We start from the raw sequence: 24,882 nt of genomic DNA on the forward strand, positions 1-24,882 counted from the left end.
GATGGGGACAAAGAAGAGGGAGAGGACAGAGCAGACCTTCGCAGGACAGAGTCAGACGGTGTACTGAAGAAGGTTACCCACAATCCACCAAGCTATATCTGACAGTATACCAGCTGGTGGTCCTCAATACACCAAGCTATATCTGACAGTATACCAGCTGGTAGTACTCAATACACCAAGCTATATCTGACAGTATACCAGCTGGTAGTACTCAATACACCAAGCTATATCTGACAGTATACCAGCTGGTAGTACTCAATACACCAAGCTATATCTGACAGTATACCAGCTGGTGGTACTCAATACACCAAGCTATATCTGACAGTATACCAGCTGGTGGTACTCAATACACCAAGCTATATCTGACAGTATACCAGCTGGTGGTACTCAATACACCAAGCTATATCTGACAGTATACCAGCTGGTGGTACTCAATACACCAAGCTATATCTGACAGTATACCAGCTGGTGGTACTCAATACACCAAGCTATATCTGACAGTATACCAGCTGGTGGTACCTCAATACCAGCTGGTGGTACTCAATGTACCAAGCTATATCTGACAGTATACCAGCTGGTGGTCCTCAATACACCAAGCTATATCTGACAGTATACCAGCTGGTAGTACTCAATACACCAAGCTATATCTGACAGTATACCAGCTGGTGGTACTCAATACACCAAGCTATATCTGACAGTATACCAGCTGGTGGTACTCAATACACCAAGCTATATCTGACAGTATACCAGCTGGTGGTACTCAATACACCAAGCTATATCTGACAGTATACCAGCTGGTGGTACTCAATACACCAAGCTATATCTGACAGTATACCAGCTGGTGGTACTCAATACACCAAGCTATATCTGACAGTATACCAGCTGGTGGTACTCAATACACCAAGCTATATCTGACAGTATACCAGCTGGTGGTCCTCAATACACCAAGCTATATCTGACAGTATACCAGCTGGTGGTACTCAATACACCAAGCTATATCTGACAGTATACCAGCTGGTGGTACTCAATACACCAAGCTATATCTGACAGTATACCAGCTGGTGGTACTCAATACACCAAGCTATATCTGACAGTATACCAGCTGGTAGTACTCAATACACCAAGCTATATCTGACAGTATACCAGCTGGTGGTACTCAATACACCAAGCTATATCTGACAGTATACCAGCTGGTAGTACTCAATACACCAAGCTATATCTGACAGTATACCAGCTGGTGGTACTCAATACACCAAGCTATATCTGACAGTATACCAGCTGGTGGTACTCAATACACCAAGCTATATCTGACAGTATACCAGCTGGTGGTACTCAATACACCAAGCTATATCTGACAGTATACCAGCTGGTAGTACTCAATACACCAAGCTATATCTGACAGTATACCAGCTGGTAGTACTCAATACACCAAGCTATATCTGACAGTATACCAGCTGGTAGTACTCAATACACCAAGCTATATCTGACAGTATACCAGCTGGTAGTACTCAATACACCAAGCTATATCTGACAGTATACCAGCTGGTGGTCCTCAATACACCAAGCTATATCTGACAGTATACCAGCTGGTGGTACTCAATACACCAAGCTATATCTGACAGTATACCAGCTGGTGGTACTCAATACACCAAGCTATATCTGACAGTATACCAGCTGGTAGTACTCAATACACCAAGCTATATCTGACAGTATACCAGCTGGTAGTACTCAATACACCAAGCTATATCTGACAGTATACCAGCTGGTGGTACTCAATACACCAAGCTATATCTGACAGTATACCAGCTGGTGGTACTCAATACACCAAGCTATATCTGACAGTATACCAGCTGGTAGTACTCAATACACCAAGCTATATCTGACAGTATACCAGCTGGTGGTCCTCAATACACCAAGCTATATCTGACAGTATACCAGCTGGTAGTACTCAATACACCAAGCTATATCTGACAGTATACCAGCTGGTACTCAATACACCAAGCTATATCTGACAGTATACCAGCTAAATATTTCCAAAAGAGTTCTTCAGCATTTTGGGTTCCAGGTAGTGGCTTCCCAATACACCAAGCTATATCTGACAGTATACCAGCTGGTGGTACTCAATACACCACACCAGCACACACACACCACCACACTATATCTGACAGTATACCAGCTGCACGTACTCAATACACCACAGCATACACAGCTGGTAGTACTCAACACCAGCACACCACACCACAGTACACCACTCACCACACCACACATACACAGCTGGTGGTACACACACACACACACACACATCTGACACACACACACACACTACACACACACCACAATACACCACACCATATCCACACCACACCACACCACACACGACACCACACACACACACACCACACTACATCTGACACCAGCTAAATACACTTCAGCATTTTACCACACGGGGATAGCTCCAACACACACACACACACACACGACACGACACTACACACACACACACACACACCACACCACACGACACGACACTACACACACCACACGACACCACACACACACACACACCACACGACACCACACACACATACACACACACCACACCACACCACACACGACACCACACGACACCACACACGACACGACACGACACGACACACACGACACACACACCACACGACACGACACACGACACCACACACACCACACCACACCACACACACACACACACCACACACACACCACACACACACCACACACACACACCACCACGACACACGACACCACACGACACACACACACGACACACCACGACACGACACACCACACCACACCACACCACACCACACCACACCACACCACACCACACCACACCACACACACACACACACCACACCACACACACACACACACCACACACACACCACACACCACACCACACACCACACACACACACACCACACGACACGACACGACACGACACGACACGAGACACACACACACACACACACACACACACACACACGACACGACACGACACGACACGACACGACACGACACGACACGACACGACACGACACGACACGACACCACACACACACACACACACACACACACACACACACACACTCCTCTCCTGTGTTCAGTAATGCTGGAGTTTTGTGTTGTCAGGGGGAGAATGCGACCATGATGCTGTTACTGAAGAGGAACACTGAGGTAAGAAAGATATCTGACCAGACTACCACATAAACATACACCCCAGACCTAGAACATATATATATACACCCCAGACCTAGAACATATATATACACCCCAGACTCCAGAACATAAATATACACCCCAGACCCAGAACATAAATATACACCCCAGACTCCAGAACATAAATATACACCCCAGACCCAGATCATATATATATATACACCCCAGACCCAGAACATAAATATACACCCCAGAACATATATATACACCCCAGATCCAGAACATATATATACACCCCAGACCCAGAACATATATATACACCCCAGACCCAGAACATATATATATATACACCCCAGACCCAGAACATATATATACACCCCAGACCCAGAACATATATATATATACACCCCAGACCCAGAACATATATATACACCCCAGACTCCAGAACATAAATATACACCCCAGACCCAGAACATATATATACACCCCAGACCCAGAACATATATATATATACACCCCAGACCCAGAACATATATATACACCCCAGACTCCAGAACATAAATATACACCCCAGACCCAGAACATATATATATATACACCCCAGACCCAGAACATATATATATATACACCCCAGACCCAGAACATATATATACACCCCAGACCCAGAACATATATATATATACACCCCAGACCCAGAACATATATATACACCCCAGACTCCAGAACATAAATATACACCCCAGACCCAGAACATATATATATATACACCCCAGACCCAGAACATATATATACACCCCAGACCCAGAACATATATATATATACACCCCAGACCCAGAACATATATATACACCCCAGACTCCAGAACATAAATATACACCCCAGACCCAGATCATATATATATATACACCCCAGACCCAGAACATATATATATATACACCCCAGACCCAGAACATATATATATATACACCCCAGACCCAGAACATATATATATATACACCCCAGACCCAGAACATATATATATATATACACCCCAGACCCAGAACATATATATATATACACCCCAGACCCAGATCATATATATACACCCCAGACCTAGAACATATATATACACCCCAGACTCCAGAACATAAATATACACCCCAGACCCAGAACATATATATATATACACCCCAGACCCAGAACATATATATACACCCCAGACCCAGATCATAAACATACACCCCAGACCCAGAACATATATATACACCCCAGACCCAGAACATAAATATACACCCCAGACCCAGAACATAAATATACACCCCAGACCCAGAACATATATATACACCCCAGACCTAGAATATATATATACACCCCAGACCCAGATCATATATATACACCCCAGACCCAGAATATAAATATACACCCCAGACCCAGAACATATATATACACCCCAGACCTAGAATATATATATACACCCCAGACCCAGAACATAAATATACACCCCAGACCCAGAATATAAATATACACCCCAGACCCAGAACATATATATACACCCCAGACCCAGAATATAAATATACACCCCAGACCCAGAACATATATATACACCCCAGACCTAGAACATATATATATATACACCCCAGACCTAGAACATATATATATATACACCCCAGACCCAGAACATATATATACACCCCAGACCCAGATCATAAACATACACCCCAGACCCAGAATATAAATATACACCCCAGACTCCAGAACATAAATATACACCCCATACTCCAGAACATAAATATACACCCCATACTCCAGAACATATATATACACCCCAGACCCAGAACATATATATACACCCCAGACCCAGAACATATATATACACCCCAGACCCAGAACATAAATATACACCCCAGACTCCAGAACATAAATATACACCCCATACTCCAGAACATAAATATACACCCCATACTCCAGAACATATATATACACCCCAGACCCAGAACATAAATATACACCCCAGACCCAGAACATATATATACACCCCAGACCCAGAACATAAATATACACCCCATACTCCAGAACATAAATATACACCCCATACTCCAGAACATATATATATACACCCCAGACCCAGAACATAAATATACACCCCAGACCCAGATCATAAATATACACCCCAGACCCAGATCATAAATATACACCCCAGACCCAGAACATATATATACACCCCAGACCCAGAATATAAATATACACCCCAGACCCAGAACATAAATATACACCCCAGACCCAGAACATATATATACACCCCAGACCCAGATCATATATATATATATACACCCCAGACCCAGAACATAAATATACACCCCAGACTCCAGAACATAAATATACACCCCAGACCCAGAACATATATATACACCCCAGACCCAGAACATATATATACACCCCAGACCCAGAACATAAATATACACCCCAGACCCAGAACATAAATATACACCCCAGACCCAGAACATATATATACACCCCAGACCCAGAACATATATATACACCCCAGATCATATATATACACCCCAGATCATATATATACACCCCAGACCCAGAACATAAATATACACCCCAGACCCAGAACATATATATACACCCCAGACCCAGAACATAAATATACACCCCAGACTCCAGAATATAAATATACACCCCAGACCCAGAACATATATATACACCCCAGACTCCAGAATATAAATATACACCCCAGACCCAGAACATAAATATACACCCCAGACCCAGAACATATATATATATACACCCCAGACCCAGAACATATATATACACCCCAGACCCAGAATATAAATATACACCCCAGACCCAGAACATATATATACACCCCAGACCCAGAACATATATATACACCCCAGACCCAGAACATAAATATACACCCCAGACTCCAGAATATAAATATACACCCCAGACCCAGAACATATATATACACCCCAGACTCCAGAATATAAATATACACCCCAGACCCAGAACATAAATATACACCCCAGACCCAGAACATATATATACACCCCAGACCCAGAACATATATATACACCCCAGACCCAGAACATAAATATACACCCCAGACTCCAGAATATAAATATACACCCCAGACCCAGAACATAAATATACACCCCAGACTCCAGAATATATATATACACCCCAGACCCAGAATATATATATACACCCCAGACCCAGAACAAAAGCAGGTCCTCCAACCCTTCATAGTGTGATCTATCTCTGTTGTCTTCTAGCAGGTCCTTTATAGTGTGATCTATCTCTGTTGTCTTCTAGCAGGTCCTTTATAGTGTGATCTATCTCTGTTGTCTTCTAGCAGGTCCTTTATAGTGTGATCTATCTCTGTTGTCTTCTAGCAGGTCCTCCAACCCTTTATAGTGTGATCTATCTCTGTTGTCTTCTAGCAGGTCCTTTATAGTGTGATCTATATCTGTTGTCTTCTAGCAGGTCCTTTATAGTGTGATCTATCTCTGTTATCTTCTAGCAGGTCCTTTATAGTGTGATCTATCTCTGTTGTCTTCTAGCAGGTCCTCCAACCCTTTATAGTGTGATCTATCTCTGTTGTCTTCTAGCAGGTCCTTTATAGTGTGATCTATATCTGTTGTCTTCTAGCAGGTCCTTTATAGTGTGATCTATCTCTGTTGTCTTCTAGCAGGTCCTTTATAGTGTGATCTATATCTGTTGTCTTCTAGCAGGTCCTCCAACCCTTTATAGTGTGATCTATCTCTGTTATCTTCTAGCAGGTCCTTTATAGTGTGATCTATCTCTGTTGTCTTCTAGCAGGTCCTTTATAGTGTGATCCATCTCTGTTGTCTTCTAGCAGGTCCTTTATAGTGTGATCCATCTCTGTTGTCTTCTAGCAGGTCCTTTATAGTGTGATCTATCTCTGTTGTCTTCTAGCAGGTCCTTTATAGTGTGATCTATCTCTGTTGTCTTCTAGCAGGTCCTTTATAGTGTGATCTATCTCTGTTGTCTTCTAGCAGGTCCTTTATAGTGTGATCTATCTCTGTTGTCTTCTAGCAGGTCCTCTAACCCTTTATAGTGTGATCTATCTCTGTTGTCTTCTAGCAGGTCCTTTATAGTGTGATCTATCTCTGTTGTCTTCTAGCAGGTCCTTCATAGTGTGATCTATCTCTGTTGTCTTCTAGCAGGTCCTTTATAGTGTGATCTATCTCTGTTGTCTTCTAGCAGGTCCTTTATAGTGTGATCTATCTCTGTTGTCTTCTAGCAGGTCCTTTATAGTGTGATCTATCTCTGTTGTCTTCTAGCAGGTCCTTTATAGTGTGATCTATCTCTGTTGTCTTCTAGCAGGTCCTCTAACCCTTTATAGTGTGATCTATCTCTGTTGTCTTCTAGCAGGTCCTTTATAGTGTGATCTATATCTGTTGTCTTCTAGCAGGTCCTTTATAGTGTGATCTATCTCTGTTGTCTTCTAGCAGGTCCTCCAACCCTTCATAGTGTGATCTATCTCTGTTGTCTTCTAGCAGGTCCTTTATAGTGTGATCTATCTCTGTTGTCTTCTAGCAGGTCCTTTATAGTGTGATCTATCTCTGTTATCTTCTAGCAGGTCCTTTATAGTGTGATCTATCTCTGTTGTCTTCTAGCAGGTCCTCTAACCCTTTATAGTGTGATCTATCTCTGTTGTCTTCTAGCAGGTCCTTTATAGTGTGATCTATCTCTGTTGTCTTCTAGCAGGTCCTCTAACCCTTTATAGTGTGATCTATCTCTGTTGTCTTCTAGCAGGTCCTTTATAGTGTGATCTATCTCTGTTGTCTTCTAGCAGGTCCTTTATAGTGTGATCTATCTCTGTTGTCTTCTAGCAGGTCCTCTAACCCTTCATAGTGTGATCTATCTCTGTTGTCTTCTAGCAGGTCCTTTATAGTGTGATCTATCTCTGTTGTCTTCTAGCAGGTCCTCTAACCCTTTATAGTGTGATCTATCTCTGTTGTCTTCTAGCAGGTCCTCTAACCCTTTATAGTGTGATCTATCTCTGTTATCTTCTAGCAGGTCCTTTATAGTGTGATCTATCTCTGTTGTCTTCTAGCAGGTCCTTTATAGTGTGATCTATCTCTGTTGTCTTCTAGCAGGTCCTTTATAGTGTGATCTATCTCTGTTGTCTTCTAGCAGGTCCTCCAACCCTTTATAGTGTGATCTATCTCTGTTGTCTTCTAGCAGGTCCTTTATAGTGTGATCCTAGCAACCCTTTATAGTGTGATCTATCTCTGTTGTCTTCTAGCAGGTCCTTTATAGTGTGATCTATCTCTGTTATCTTCTAGCAGGTCCTTTATAGTGTGATCTATCTCTGTTATCTTCTAGCAGGTCCTCTAACCCTTTATAGTGTGATCTATCTCTGTTATCTTCTAGCAGGTCCTTTATAGTGTGATCTATCTCTGTTGTCTTCTAGCAGGTCCTCCAACCCTTCATAGTGTGATCTATCTCTGTTATCTTCTAGCAGGTCCTTCATAGTGTGATCTATATCTGTTGTCTTCTAGCAGGTCCTTTATAGTGTGATCTATCTCTGTTGTCTTCTAGCAGGTCCTCCAACCCTTTATAGTGTGATCTATCTCTGTTGTCTTCTAGCAGGTCCTTTATAGTGTGATCTATCTCTGTTGTCTTCTAGCAGGTCCTTTATAGTGTGATCTATCTCTGTTATCTTCTAGCAGGTCCTCTAACCCTTTATAGTGTGATCTATCTCTGTTGTCTTCTAGCAGGTCCTTTATAGTGTGATCTATCTCTGTTGTCTTCTAGCAGGTCCTTTATAGTGTGATCTATCTCTGTTGTCTTCTAGCAGGTCCTCTAACCCTTCATAGTGTGATCTATCTCTGTTGTCTTCAAGCAGGTCCTTTATAGTGTGATCTATCTCTGTTGTCTTCTAGCAGGTCCTCCAACCCTTCATAGTGTGATCTATCTCTGTTGTCTTCTAGCAGGTCCTCCAACCCTTCATAGTGTGATCTATCTCTGTTGTCTTCTAGCAGGTCCTTTATAGTGTGATCTATCTCTGTTGTCTTCTAGCAGGTCCTCTAACCCTTCATAGTGTGATCTATCTCTGTTGTCTTCTAGCAGGTCCTTTATAGTGTGATCTATCTCTGTTGTCTTCTAGCAGGTCCTCTAAACCTTTATAGTGTGATCTATCTCTGTTGTCTTCTAGCAGGTCCTTTATAGTGTGATCTATCTCTGTTATCTTCTAGCAGGTCCTTTATAGTGTGATCTATCTCTGTTATCTTCTAGCAGGTCCTTTATAGTGTGATCTATCTCTGTTATCTTCTAGCAGGTCCTCCAACCCTTTATAGTGTGATCTATCTCTGTTGTCTTCTAGCAGGTCCTTTATAGTGTGATCTATCTCTGTTGTCTTCTAGCAGGTCCTTTATAGTGTGATCTATCTCTGTTGTCTTCTAGCAGGTCCTTTATAGTGTGATCTATCTCTGTTGTCTTCTAGCAGGTCCTCTAACCCTTTATAGTGTGATCTATCTCTGTTGTCTTCTAGCAGGTCCTTTATAGTGTGATCTATCTCTGTTGTCTTCTAGCAGGTCCTTTATAGTGTGATCTATCTCTGTTATCTTCTAGCAGGTCCTCTAACCCTTTATAGTGTGATCTATCTCTGTTGTCTTCTAGCAGGTCCTTTATAGTGTGATCTATCCCTGTTGTCTTCTAGCAGGTCCTCTAACCCTTTATAGTGTGATCTATCTCTGTTATCTTCTAGCAGGTCCTTTATAGTGTGATCTATCTCTGTTGTCTTCTAGCAGGTCCTTTATAGTGTGATCTATCTCTGTTGTCTTCTAGCAGGTCCTCCAACCCTTCATAGTGTGATCTATCTCTGTTGTCTTCTAGCAGGTCCTTTATAGTGTGATCTATCTCTGTTGTCTTCTAGCAGGTCCTCCAACCCTTTATAGTGTGATCTATCTCTGTTGTCTTCTAGCAGGTCCTTTATAGTGTGATCTATCTCTGTTGTCTTCTAGCAGGTCCTTTATAGTGTGATCTATCTCTGTTGTCTTCTAGCAGGTCCTTCATAGTGTGATCTATCTCTGTTGTCTTCTAGCAGGTCCTTTATAGTGTGATCTCTGTTGTCTTCTAGCAGGTCCTTTATAGTGTGATCTATCTCTGTTGTCTTCTAGCAGGTCCTCCAACCCTTTATAGTGTGATCTATCTCTGTTGTAGCAGGTCTTCTATCTCTGTTGCAGGTCCTTTATAGTGTGATCTATCTCTGTTGTCTTCTAGCAGGTCCTTTATAGTGTGATCTATCTCTGTTGTCTTCTAGCAGGTCCTTTATAGTGTGATCTATCTCTGTTGTCTTCTAGCAGGTCCTTTATAGTGTGATCTATCTCTGTTGTCTTCTAGCAGGTCCTCCAACCCTTTATAGTGTGATCTATCTCTGTTGTCTTCTAGCAGGTCCTTTATAGTGTGATCTATCTCTGTTGTCTTCTAGCAGGTCCTTTATATCCTCTAAGGTCCTTTATAGTGTGATCTATCTCTGTTGTCTTCTAGCAGGTCCTCTAACCCTTTATAGTGTGATCTATCTCTGTTGTCTTCTAGCAGGTCCTTTATAGTGTGATCTATCTCTGTTGTCTTCTAGCAGGTCCTTTATAGTGTGATCTATCTCTGTTGTCTTCTAGCAGGTCCTTTATAGTGTGATCTATCTCTGTTGTCTTCTAGCAGGTCCTTCATAGTGTGATCTATCTCTGTTGTCTTCTAGCAGGTCCTTTATAGTGTGATCTCTGTTGTCTTCTAGCAGGTCCTTTATAGTGTGATCTATCTCTGTTGTCTTCTAGCAGGTCCTCCAACCCTTTATAGTGTGATCTATCTCTGTTGTCTTCTAGCAGGTCCTTTATAGTGTGATCTATCTCTGTTGTCTTCTAGCAGGTCCTTTATAGTGTGATCTATCTCTGTTGTCTTCTAGCAGGTCCTCTAACCCTTTATAGTGTGATCTATCTCTGTTGTCTTCTAGCAGGTCCTTTATAGTGTGATCTATCTCTGTTGTCTTCTAGCAGGTCCTTTATAGTGTGATCTATCTCTGTTGTCTTCTAGCAGGTCCTTTATAGTGTGATCTATCTCTGTTATCTTCTAGCAGGTCCTTTATAGTGTGATCTATCTCTGTTGTCTTCTAGCAGGTCCTTCATAGTGTGATCTATCTCTGTTGTCTTCTAGCAGGTCCTCCAACCCTTCATAGTGTGATCTATCTCTGTTGTCTTCTAGCAGGTCCTCTAACCCTTTATAGTGTGATCTATCTCTGTTGTCTTCTAGCAGGTCCTTTATAGTGTGATCTATCTCTGTTATCTTCTAGCAGGTCCTCCAACCCTTCATAGTGTGATCTATCTCTGTTGTCTTCTAGCAGGTCCTCTAACCCTTTATAGTGTGATCTATCTCTGTTGTCTTCTAGCAGGTCCTTTATAGTGTGATCTATCTCTGTTGTCTTCTAGCAGGTCCTCCAACCCTTTATAGTGTGATCTATCTCTGTTGTCTTCTAGCAGGTCCTTTATAGTGTGATCTATCTCTGTTGTCTTCTAGCAGGTCCTTTATAGTGTGATCTATCTCTGTTGTCTTCTAGCAGGTCCTCCAACCCTTTATAGTGTGATCTATCTCTGTTGTCTTCTAGCAGGTCCTTTATAGTGTGATCTATCTCTGTTATCTTCTAGCAGGTCCTTCATAGTGTGATCTATATCTGTTGTCTTCTAGCAGGTCCTTTATAGTGTGATCTATCTCTGTTGTCTTCTAGCAGGTCCTCCAACCCTTTATAGTGTGATCTATCTCTGTTGTCTTCTAGCAGGTCCTTTATAGTGTGATCTATCTCTGTTATCTTCTAGCAGGTCCTTCATAGTGTGATCTATATCTGTTGTCTTCTAGCAGGTCCTTTATAGTGTGATCTATCTCTGTTGTCTTCTAGCAGGTCCTCCAACCCTTTATAGTGTGATCTATCTCTGTTGTCTTCTAGCAGGTCCTTTATAGTGTGATCTATCTCTGTTGTCTTCTAGCAGGTCCTTTATAGTGTGATCTATCTCTGTTGTCTTCTAGCAGGTCCTTTATAGTGTGATCTATCTCTGTTGTCTTCTAGCAGGTCCTCCAACCCTTCATAGTGTGATCTATCTCTGTTATCTTCTAGCAGGTCCTTTATAGTGTGATCTATCTCTGTTGTCTTCTAGCAGGTCCTCCAACCCTTTATAGTGTGATCTATCTCTGTTGTCTTCTAGCAGGTCCTTTATAGTGTGATCTATCTCTGTTGTCTTCTAGCAGGTCCTCCAACCCTTTATAGTGTGATCTATATCTGTTGTCTTCTAGCAGGTCCTTTATAGTGTGATCTATCTCTGTTGTCTTCTAGCAGGTCCTTCATAGTGTGATCTATCTCTGTTATCTTCTAGCAGGTCCTTTATAGTGTGATCTATCTCTGTTGTCTTCTAGCAGGTCCTTTATAGTGTGATCTATCTCTGTTGTCTTCTAGCAGGTCCTCCAACCCTTTATAGTGTGATCTATCTCTGTTGTCTTCTAGCAGGTCCTTTATAGTGTGATCTATCTCTGTTGTCTTCTAGCAGGTCCTTTATAGTGTGATCTATCTCTGTTGTCTTCTAGCAGGTCCTTTATAGTGTGATCTATCTCTGTTGTCTTCTAGCAGGTCCTCTAACCCTTTATAGTGTGATCTATCTCTGTTGTCTTCTAGCAGGTCCTTTATAGTGTGATCTATCTCTGTTGTCTTCTAGCAGGTCCTTTATAGTGTGATCTATCTCTGTTATCTTCTAGCAGGTCCTCTAACCCTTCATAGTGTGATCTATCTCTGTTGTCTTCTAGCAGGTCCTTTATAGTGTGATCTATCTCTGTTGTCTTCTAGCAGGTCCTCCAACCCTTTATAGTGTGATCTATCTCTGTTGTCTTCTAGCAGGTCCTTTATAGTGTGATCTATCTCTGTTGTCTTCTAGCAGGTCCTCCAACCCTTCATAGTGTGATCTATCTCTGTTGTCTTCTAGCAGGTCCTTTATAGTGTGATCTATCTCTGTTGTCTTCTAGCAGGTCCTTTATAGTGTGATCTATCTCTGTTGTCTTCTATCAGGTCCTTCATAGTGTGATCTATCTCTGTTGTCTTCTAGCAGGTCCTTTATAGTGTGATCTATCTCTGTTGTCTTCTAGCAGGTCCTTCATAGTGTGATCTATCTCTGTTGTCTTCTAGCAGGTCCTCTAACCCTTCATAGTGTGATCTATCTCTGTTGTCTTCTAGCAGGTCCTTCATAGTGTGATCTATCTCTGTTGTCTTCTAGCAGGTCCTCTAACCCTTTATAGTGTGATCTATCTCTGTTATCTTCTAGCAGGTCCTTTATAGTGTGATCTATCTCTGTTGTCTTCTAGCAGGTCCTCTAACCCTTTATAGTGTGATCTATCTCTGTTGTCTTCTAGCAGGTCCTTCATAGTGTGATCTATCTCTGTTATCTTCTAGCAGGTCCTTCATAGTGTGATCTATCTCTGTTGTCTTCTAGCAGGTCCTCCAACCCTTTATAGTGTGATCTCTGTTGTCTTCTAGCAGGTCCTCTATTGTGTGATCTATCTCTGTTGTCTTCTAGCAGGTCCTTTATAGTGTGATCTATCTCTGTTGTCTTCTAGCAGGTCCTCCAACCCTTCATAGTGTGATCTATCTCTGTTGTCTTCTAGCAGGTCCTCCAACCCTTTATAGTGTGATCTATCTCTGTTATCTTCTAGCAGGTCCTTTATAGTGTGATCTATCTCTGTTATCTTCTAGCAGGTCCTCCAACCCTTTATAGTGTGATCTATCTCTGTTGTCTTCTAGCAGGTCCTTTATAGTGTGATCTATCTCTGTTGTCTTCTAGCAGGTCCTTCATAGTGTGATCTATCTCTGTTGTCTTCTAGCAGGTCCTTTATAGTGTGATCTATCTCTGTTGTCTTCTAGCAGGTCCTTTATAGTGTGATCTATCTCTGTTGTCTTCTAGCAGGTCCTTTATAGTGTGATCTATCTCTGTTGTCTTCTAGCAGGTCCTCCAACCCTTCATAGTGTGATCTATCTCTGTTGTCTTCTAGCAGGTCCTTTATAGTGTGATCTATCTCTGTTGTCTTCTAGCAGGTCCTCCAACCCTTTATAGTGTGATCTATCTCTGTTGTCTTCTAGCAGGTCCTTTATAGTGTGATCTATCTCTGTTGTCTTCTAGCAGGTCCTTTATAGTGTGATCTATCTCTGTTATCTTCTAGCAGGTCCTTTATAGTGTGATCTATCTCTGTTATCTTCTAGCAGGTCCTTTATAGTGTGATCTATCTCTGTTGTCTTCTAGCAGGTCCTCCAACCCTTCATAGTGTGATCTATCTCTGTTGTCTTCTAGCAGGTCCTTTATAGTGTGATCTATCTCTGTTATCTTCTAGCAGGTCCTTTATAGTGTGATCTATCTCTGTTGTCTTCTAGCAGGTCCTTTATAGTGTGATCTATCTCTGTTGTCTTCTAGCAGGTCCTCCAACCCTTCATAGTGTGATCTATCTCTGTTGTCTTCTAGCAGGTCCTTTATAGTGTGATCTATCTCTGTTATCTTCTAGCAGGTCCTTTATAGTGTGATCTATCTCTGTTGTCTTCTAGCAGGTCCTTTATAGTGTGATCTATCTCTGTTATCTTCTAGCAGGTCCTTTATAGTGTGATCTATCTCTGTTATCTTCTAGCAGGTCCTTTATAGTGTGATCTATCTCTGTTGTCTTCTAGCAGGTCCTCCAACCCTTTATAGTGTGATCTATCTCTGTTGTCTTCTAGCAGGTCCTTTATAGTGTGATCTATCTCTGTTGTCTTCTAGCAGGTCCTTTATAGTGTGATCTATCTCTGTTGTCTTCTAGCAGGTCCTTTATAGTGTGATCTATCTCTGTTGTCTTCTAGCAGGTCCTCCAACCCTTCATAGTGTGATCTCTGTTGTCTTCTAGCAGGTCCTCCACAGTGTGAGCCACATCCATGACTTGCTCAGCACCCTGCAGGTCAGTGTCCTCACCTGTCCTCTCTCCTGATGACTTGGGACCAGCTGTATTGTACTTAACCAGAAGAAGCTGAATGACTCCTCCACTTCACTCTGACTGTGTTTTTGTGCAGTGTATCGGTCACTGTGTCCCCACAGATAGTGGTATATGTGTCTCTGTGTCCCCACAGATAGTGGTATATGTGTCTCTGTGTCCCCACAGATAGTGGTATATGTGTCTCTGTGTCCCCACAGACAGTGGTATATGTGTCTCTTTGTCCCTGCAGGCAGTGGTATATGTGTCTCTTTGTCCCTGCAGGCAGTGGTATATGTGTCTCTTTGTCCCTGCAGGCAGTGGTAGTCCAGCAGGACAGCTTCATTGAGGATCAGCGCCAGGCTCTCACCAACCGCCCCGAACGCCTCACCTCCTTCTTCTCCTCCCGTCCCTCCTCCCGCCACAACTCCCTGATCGAGCAGGAGAAACAGCGCAGCCTGGAGAAACACAGGCAGGAGACGGCCGCGCTGCAGCGCCAGCAGGCCACACACGACCAGGAGAAGAGGAGGAGGGAGAGGGAGTGGGAGGTGCGGGAGCAGCAGCTGACAGACAGGGAGGTGCAGCTCCTGGTACAGGAAGAGGAGACGGGGAAGAGGAGCAGGGAGCTAGTTACGGAGAGGGTGGAGCTACAAAGGAAGAAGAAGGACTATCTGATAGATCTAGAGCGACTGAGAGACGCTCAGGGGAAACTAGATCGAGACAGAGAAAACATACACCGAGAAATGGAGAGGGTAGAACACATGAGAATGGCTAAGGTAAGATGCTAGAATATCTATGATAATTATTCTAAACTATCTATCTATATTAAAATATAGATACTATAATATCGTATCATATTCAGAATATTGTATCTAACTATACTATTCATACTATAATATCCATATAATATCTATACTCTAATATCTGTCATATTTATAATATATTATCTGTACTATACATGCTTTTATCTCCATCAACTTTATTCTACACTATCTATGCTATAATATCTATACTATAATATCTATCATATTAATAATATATTATCTATATTAAATCTATATTATCTGTACTATAATATCTATCATATTTATAATATATTATCTATATTAAATCTATATTATCTGTACTATAATATATATCATATTTATAATATATTATCTATACTATAATATCTATACTATAATATCTATCATATTAATAATATATTATCTATATTAAATCTATATTATCTGTACTATAATATCTATACTATAATATCTATCCTATAATATCTATTTAGAATATATTATCTATATTAAATCTATATTATCTATACTATAATATCTATCATATTTAGAATATATTATCTATACTATAATATCTATACTATAATATCTATCATATTTATAATATATTATCTATATTAAATCTATATTATCTATAATATATTATCTATATTAAATCTATACTATCTATACTATAATATCTATACTATAATATCTATCATATTTATAATATATTATCTATATTAAATCTATATTATCTGTACTATATTATCTATACTATAATATCTATACTATAATATATATCATATTTATAATATATTATCTATACTATAATATCTATACTATAATATCTATCATATTAATAATATATTATCTATATTAAATCTATATTATCAGTACTATAATATCTATACTATAATATCTATACTATAATATCTATCCTATAATATCTATCATATTTAGAATATATTATCTATATTAAATCTATATTATCTATACTATAATATCTATCATATTTAGAATATATTATCTATACTATAATATCTATACTATAATATATATCATATTTATAATATATTATCTATATTAAATCTATATTATCTATAATATATTATCTATATTACATCTATACTATCTATACTATAATATCTATACTATAATATCTATCATATTTATAATATATTATCTATATTACATCTATATTATCTGTACTATATTATCTATACTATAATATCTATACTATAATATATATCATATTAATAATATATTATCTATACTATAATATCTATCATATTTATAATATATTATCTATATTAAATCTATACTATAATATCTCTCATATTAATAATATATTATCTGTACTATACTATCTATATTATATCTATGCTATAATATCTATACTATTATATCTATACTAGAATATATATCATATTAATAATATATTATCTATACTATAATATCTATACTATAATATCTATCATATTTATAATATATTATCTATATTAAATCTATACTATAATATCTATCATATTTATAATATATTATCTATATTAAATCTATACTATAATATCTATCATATTAATAATATATTATCTGTACTATACTATCTATATTATATCTATACTATAATATCTATACTATAATATCTATACTATTATATCTATACTATAATATCTATCGTTATTATAATATATTTATAATATACTATCCATATTATATCTATACTATAATATCTATCATATTTATAATATATTGTCTATACTATATTATATCTATACTATAACATCTATACTATAATATCTATCGTTATTATAATATATCTATACTATACTATGCATATTATATCTATACTATAATATCTATCATATTTATAATATATTATCTATACTATGATATGATATGATATATACTATAATATGTACTATAATATCTATCATACTTATAAAATATCTACTATAATATCTATCATATTAATAATATATTATCTATACTATACTATCTATATTATATCTATGCTATAATATCTATCCTTCTGTAGCTCAGTTGGTAGAGCATGGCGCTTGTAACGCCAGGGTAGTGGGTTCGATTCCCGGGACCACCCATACGTAGAATGTATGCACACATGACTGTAAGTCGCTTTGGATAAAAGCGTCTGCTAAATGGCATATATTATTATATTATATATTATCTATCATAGTATAGTACAGATAGTTATAATACATTATCTATATTATATATATTCTATAATATCTACACTACAATTTCATCTATCATATCTACACTATCAATATCTATCATATTTATAATGTATTATCTATACTATTCTATCTATACTATAATATCTATCATATTTATAATGTATTATCTATACTATAATATCTATCATATTTATAATGTATTATCTATACTATTCTATCTATACTATAATATCTATCATATTTATAATGTATTATCTATACTATTCTATCTATACTATAATATCTATCATATTTATAATGTATTATCTATACTATAATATCTATCATATTTATAATGTATTATCTATACTATTCTATCTATACTATAATATCTATCATATTTATAATGTATTATCTATACTATTCTATCTATACTATAATATCTATCATATTTATAATGTATTATCTATACTATTCTATCTATACTATAATATCTATCATATTTATAATGTATTATCTATACTATAATATCTATCATATTTATAATGTATTATCTATACTATTGTCAAGACGTATCGGTGAATGTGGCGAATGCTGCTCATCGAATTATGTATTATCTATACTATTCTATCTATACTATAATATCTATCATATTTATAATGTATTATCTATACTATAATATCTATCATATTTATAATGTATTATCTATACTATAGTCAAGACGTATCGGTTAATGTGGCGAATGATGAACGGTTTATAGTTCAACCAGGAAATGATTAACTCATTAACCAGGGGCACCATGGGAAAATGTTTTTTTATTGAGTTTCTCTTTACCATATCTATATTATTTCTGTACTATAATATGTATCATATTTATTATATATTATCTATACTATAATATACATACTATAATATATATCATATTTATAATATATTATCTGTTCTATACTGTCTATATCTATACTACAATATCTATATTATTTCTATACTATAATATCTATCATATTTATAATATACTATCTGTACTATTTCTGTACTATAATATATATCATATTTATAATATATTATCTGTTCTATACTGTCTATATCTATACTACAATATCTATATTATTTATATGCTATAATATCTATCATATTTATAATATACTATCTACACTATTTCTGTACTATAATATGTATCATATTTATAATATATTATCTGTTCTATACTGTCTATATCTATACTACAATATCTATATGATTTCTATGCTATAATATCTATCATATTTATAATATACTATCTATACTATAACATCTATATTATTTCTATACCATAATATGTATCATATTTATAATATATTATCTCTACTATACTATGTATATTATGTCTATACTATAACAATTATATATATAATATATTATATACATTTACATTACATTTAAGTCATTTAGCAGACGCTCTTATCCAGAGCGACTTACAAATTGGTGCATTCACCTTATGACATCCAGTAGAATAGTCACTTTACAATAGTGCATCTAAATCTTAAAGGGGGGTGAGAAGGATTACTTATCCTATCCTAGGTATTCCTTAAAGAGGTGTTGTTTCAGGAGTCTCCGGAAGGTGGTGATTGACTCCGCTGTCCTGGCGTCGTGAGGGAGTTTGTTCCACCATTGGGGGGCCAGAGCAGCGAACAGTTTTGACTGGGCTGAGCGGGAACTGTACTTCCTCAGTGGTAGGGAGGCGAGCAGGCCAGAGGTGGATGAACACCTGTACTCTAATATGTATCATATTTATAATATATTATCTATACCTCTCGTGTCTGAGCCGTTGAGTTGCGACTCCATTTTGTCCCTATACCGACATTTCGCTTGTTTAATTATTATATATATTCTTTATTTAACCTTTATTTAACTAAGCAAGTCAGTGAAGAACAAATTCTTATTTTCAATGACAGCCTAGGAACAGTGGGTTGACTGCCTTGTTCAGGGGCTCAGGGGCAGAATGACAGATTTTTACCTTTTCATCTCAGGGATTTGATCTTGCAACCTTTCGGTTACTGGCCCAGTGCTCTAACCACTAAGGCTACCTGTCGCCCCAAAATTTTGAAGAGTGAATTCCGATTGGTCAGACCAGCATTGAATGGTTCTAGTCACAGGTACATCCTGGTTGAGTGTCTGCCTATAGGACGGAAGGAGAAAGATGGAGTCGTGGTCAGATTTGCCGAAGGGAGGTCAGGGGAGGGCCTCGTTTGCCTTGTGGAAGTGTAGCAGTGGTCCAGTGTATTGCTCTTGTGCTACAGTCAATATGCTGATATAATTTAGGTAGCCTTGTTCACAAATTTGCTTTGTTAAAATCTCCTGCTACAATAAATGCAGCTTCAGGATATATGGTTTTCAGTTTAGTTTCCAGCTAATTTCCTCCGCCGTCGAGGTATCTGCTTGGGGGTGACGGCTGGGACTATGATCGAAGAGAATTCTCTTGTGAGATAATGTGGTCGGCATTTGATTGTTTGGAATTCTAGGTCAGTTGAACAAAATGAATAGAGTGTCTGTATGTTGTTATGATTACACCATGAGTCGTTAATCATGAAGCGTACACCCCCGCCCTTCCTCTTCCCAGGGAGATGTCTGCTTCTATCGGCATGATGCATGAAGAAACCCGGTGGCTGTATGTTGTTATGATTACACCATGAGTCGTTAATCATGAAGCGTACACCCCCGCCCTTCCTCTTCCCAGGGAGATGTCTGCTTCTATCGGCATGATGCATGAAGGAACCCGGTGGCTGTACCGACTCAGACAACATCATTATAATGTTTAATATAATGTAATATCATATTCATAACCGCACCTCCTGTCATCTCCAACAGAGGTGGATACAGAGAACTCCCTCTTCTACCTCAGACGACTCCCCCCACTTCCCCTCCTCTACCTCCCTGGACAAAGATCCAATGGACCCGACTGAGCTCTCCTCCTCCCCCAGGAAAGAATCCCTGACCTCGTCAAAAGGGAAGAGCCAAAGCCCTTTCTCTGAGGCCCCGGCCCTAAAGGCCCCTAGTGGCGACAGTCAGAACCAGATACCTAACAGACTGCTGCAACTGGCTAAAGACAGGAGCAAGAACAAGAAGGACAAGAAGAAGAAGGAACAGGGAGGACAGTCACCAGGTATAACTACAGTGTTGAGACAGGGAGGACAGTCACCAGGTATATCTACACTACAGTGTTGAGACAGGGAGGACAGTCACCAGGTATAACTACACTACAGTGTTGAGACAGGGAGGACAGTCACCAGGTACAGTGTTACAGTAGGTATAACTACAGTGTTGAGACAGGGAGGACAGTCACCAGGTATAACTACACTACAGTGTTGAGACAGGGAGGACAGTCACCAGGTATAACTACACTACAGTGTTGAGACAGGAGGACAGTCACCAGGTATAACTACACTACAGTGTTGAGACAGGGAGGACAGTCACCAGGTATAACTACACTACAGTGTTGAGACAGGGAGGACAGTCACCAGGTATAACTACACTACAGTGTTGAGACAGGGAGGACAGTCACCAGGTATAACTACACTACAGTGTTGAGACAGGGAGGACAGTCACCAGGTATAACTACACTACAGTGTTGAGACAGGAGGACAGTCACCAGGTATAACTACACTACAGTGTTGAGACAGGGAGGACAGTCACCAGGTATAACTACACTACAGTGTTGAGACAGGGAGGACAGTCACCAGGTATAACTACACTACAGTGTTGAGACAGGGAGGACAGTCACCAGGTATAACTACACTACAGTGTTGAGACAGGGAGGACAGTCACCAGGTATAACTACACTACAGTGTTGAGACAGGGAGGACAGTCACCAGGTATAACTACACTACAGTGTTGAGACAGGGAGGACAGTCACCAGGTATAACTACACTACAGTGTTGAGACAGGAGGACAGTCACCAGGTATAACTACACTACAGTGTTGAGACAGGGAGGACAGTCACCAGGTATAACTACACTACAGTGTTGAGACAGGGAGGACAGTCACCAGGTATAACTACACTACAGTGTTGAGACAGGGAGGACAGTCACCAGGTATAACTACACTACAGTGTTGAGACAGGGAGGACAGTCACCAGGTATAACTACAGTGTTGAGACAGGGAGGACAGTCACCAGGTATAACTACACTACAGTGTTGAGACAGGGAGGACAGTCACCAGGTATAACTACACTACAGTGTTGAGACAGGGAGGACAGTCACCAGGTATAACTACACTACAGTGTTGAGACAGGGAGGACAGTCACCAGGTATAACTACAGTGTTGAGACAGGGAGGACAGTCACCAGGTATAACTACACTACAGTGTTGAGACAGGGAGGACAGTCACCAGGTATAACTACACTACAGTGTTGAGACAGGGAGGACAGTCACCAGGTACACACTACAGTGTTGAGACAGGGAGGACAGTCACCAGGTATAACTACACTACAGTGTTGAGACAGGGAGGACAGTCACCAGGTATAACTACACTACAGTGTTGAGACAGGGAGGACAGTCACCAGGTATAACTACACTACAGTGTTGAGACAGGGAGGACAGTCACCAGGTATAACTACACTACAGTGTTGAGACAGGGAGGACAGTCACCAGGTATAACTACACTACAGTGTTGAGACAGGGAGGACAGTCACCAGGTATAACTACACTACAGTGTTGAGACAGGGAGGACAGTCACCAGGTATAACTACACTACAGTGTTGAGACAGGGAGGACAGTCACCAGGTATAACTACAGTGTTGAGACAGGGAGGACAGTCACCAGGTATAACTACACTACAGTGTTGAGACAGGGAGGACAGTCACCAGGTATAACTACACTACAGTGTTGAGACAGGGAGGACAGTCACCAGGTATAACTACACTACAGTGTTGAGACAGGGAGGACAGTCACCAGGTATAACTACACTACAGTGTTGAGACAGGGAGGACAGTCACCAGGTATAACTACACTACAGTGTTGAGACAGGGAGGACAGTCACCAGGTATAACTACACTACAGTGTTGAGACAGGGAGGACAGTCACCAGGTATAACTACAGTGTTGAGACAGGGAGGACAGTCACCAGGTATAACTACACTACAGTGTTGAGACAGGGAGGACAGTCACCAGGTATAACTACACTACAGTGTTGAGACAGGAGGACAGTCACCAGGTATAACTACACTACAGTGTTGAGACAGGGAGGACAGTCACCAGGTATAACTACACTACAGTGTTGAGACAGGGAGGACAGTCACCAGGTATAACTACACTACAGTGTTGAGACAGGGAGGACAGTCACCAGGTATAACTACAGTGTTGAGACAGGGAGGACAGTCACCAGGTATAACTACACTACAGTGTTGAGACAGGGAGGACAGTCACCAGGTATAACTACACTACAGTGTTGAGACAGGGAGGACAGTCACCAGGTATAACTACACTACAGTGTTGAGACAGGGAGGACAGTCACCAGGTATAACTACAGTGTTGAGACAGGGAGGACAGTCACCAGGTATAACTACACTACAGTGTTGAGACAGGGAGGACAGTCACCAGGTATAACTACACTACAGTGTTGAGACAGGGAGGACAGTCACCAGGTATAACTACACTACAGTGTTGAGACAGGGAGGACAGTCACCAGGTATAACTACACTACAGTGTTGAGACAGGGAGGACAGTCACCAGGTATAACTACACTACAGTGTTGAGACAGGGAGGACAGTCACCAGGTATAACTACACTACAGTGTTGAGACAGGGAGGACAGTCACCAGGTATAACTACACTACAGTGTTGAGACAGGGAGGACAGTCACCAGGTATAACTACACTACAGTGTTGAGACAGGGAGGACAGTCACCAGGTATACTACACTACAGTGTTGAGACAGGGAGGACAGTCACCAGGTATAACTACACTACAGTGTTGAGACAGGGAGGACAGTCACCAGGTATAACTACACTACAGTGTTGAGACAGGAGGACAGTCACCAGGTATAACTACAGTGTTGAGACAGGGAGGACAGTCACCAGGTATAACTACACTACAGTGTTGAGACAGGGAGGACAGTCACCAGGTATAACTACAGTGTTGAGACAGGGAGGACAGTCACCAGGTATAACTACACTACAGTGTTGAGACAGGAGGACAGTCACCAGGTATAACTACACTACAGTGTTGAGACAGGGAGGACAGTCACCAGGTATAACTACACTACAGTGTTGAGACAGGGAGGACAGTCACCAGGTATAACTACACTACAGTGTTGAGACAGGGAGGACAGTCACCAGGTATACTACACTACAGTGTTGAGACAGGGAGGACAGTCACCAGGTATAACTACAGTGTTGAGACAGGGAGGACAGTCACCAGGTATAACTACACTACAGTGTTGAGACAGGGAGGACAGTCACCAGGTATAACTACACTACAGTGTTGAGACAGGGAGGACAGTCACCAGGTATAACTACACTACAGTGTTGAGACAGGGAGGACAGTCACCAGGTACACACTACAGTGTTGAGACAGGGAGGACAGTCACCAGGTATAACTACACTACAGTGTTGAGACAGGGAGGACAGTCACCAGGTATAACTACAGTGTTGAGACAGGGAGGACAGTCACCAGGTATAACTACACTACAGTGTTGAGACAGGGAGGACAGTCACCAGGTATAACTACACTACAGTGTTGAGACAGGGAGGACAGTCACCAGGTATAACTACACTACAGTGTTGAGACAGGGAGGACAGT

General features: G+C 40.0%; 1 protein-coding gene across 1 annotated transcript in view; it reads left to right on the forward strand.

The window, feature by feature from the left end:
- The window catches only part of LOC127919899 (A-kinase anchor protein 13-like), a gene marked incomplete at its 3' end in the record, with an annotated part of 89,177 nt that extends 67,926 nt beyond the window's left edge, over positions 1–21,251 (forward strand). The window contains 5 exon segments of the mRNA XM_052503740.1: positions 2–72; positions 3,169–3,213; positions 15,106–15,156; positions 15,486–15,944; positions 20,957–21,251. Coding sequence (XP_052359700.1) covers positions 2–72; positions 3,169–3,213; positions 15,106–15,156; positions 15,486–15,944; positions 20,957–21,251 — 921 coding nt within the window.
- Positions 21,252–24,882: the final 3,631 nt, after the last annotated feature.

Source organism: Oncorhynchus keta, unplaced genomic scaffold, assembly GCF_023373465.1.
Source record: "Oncorhynchus keta strain PuntledgeMale-10-30-2019 unplaced genomic scaffold, Oket_V2 Un_contig_17818_pilon_pilon, whole genome shotgun sequence".
Lineage (NCBI taxonomy): Eukaryota > Metazoa > Chordata > Actinopteri > Salmoniformes > Salmonidae > Oncorhynchus > Oncorhynchus keta.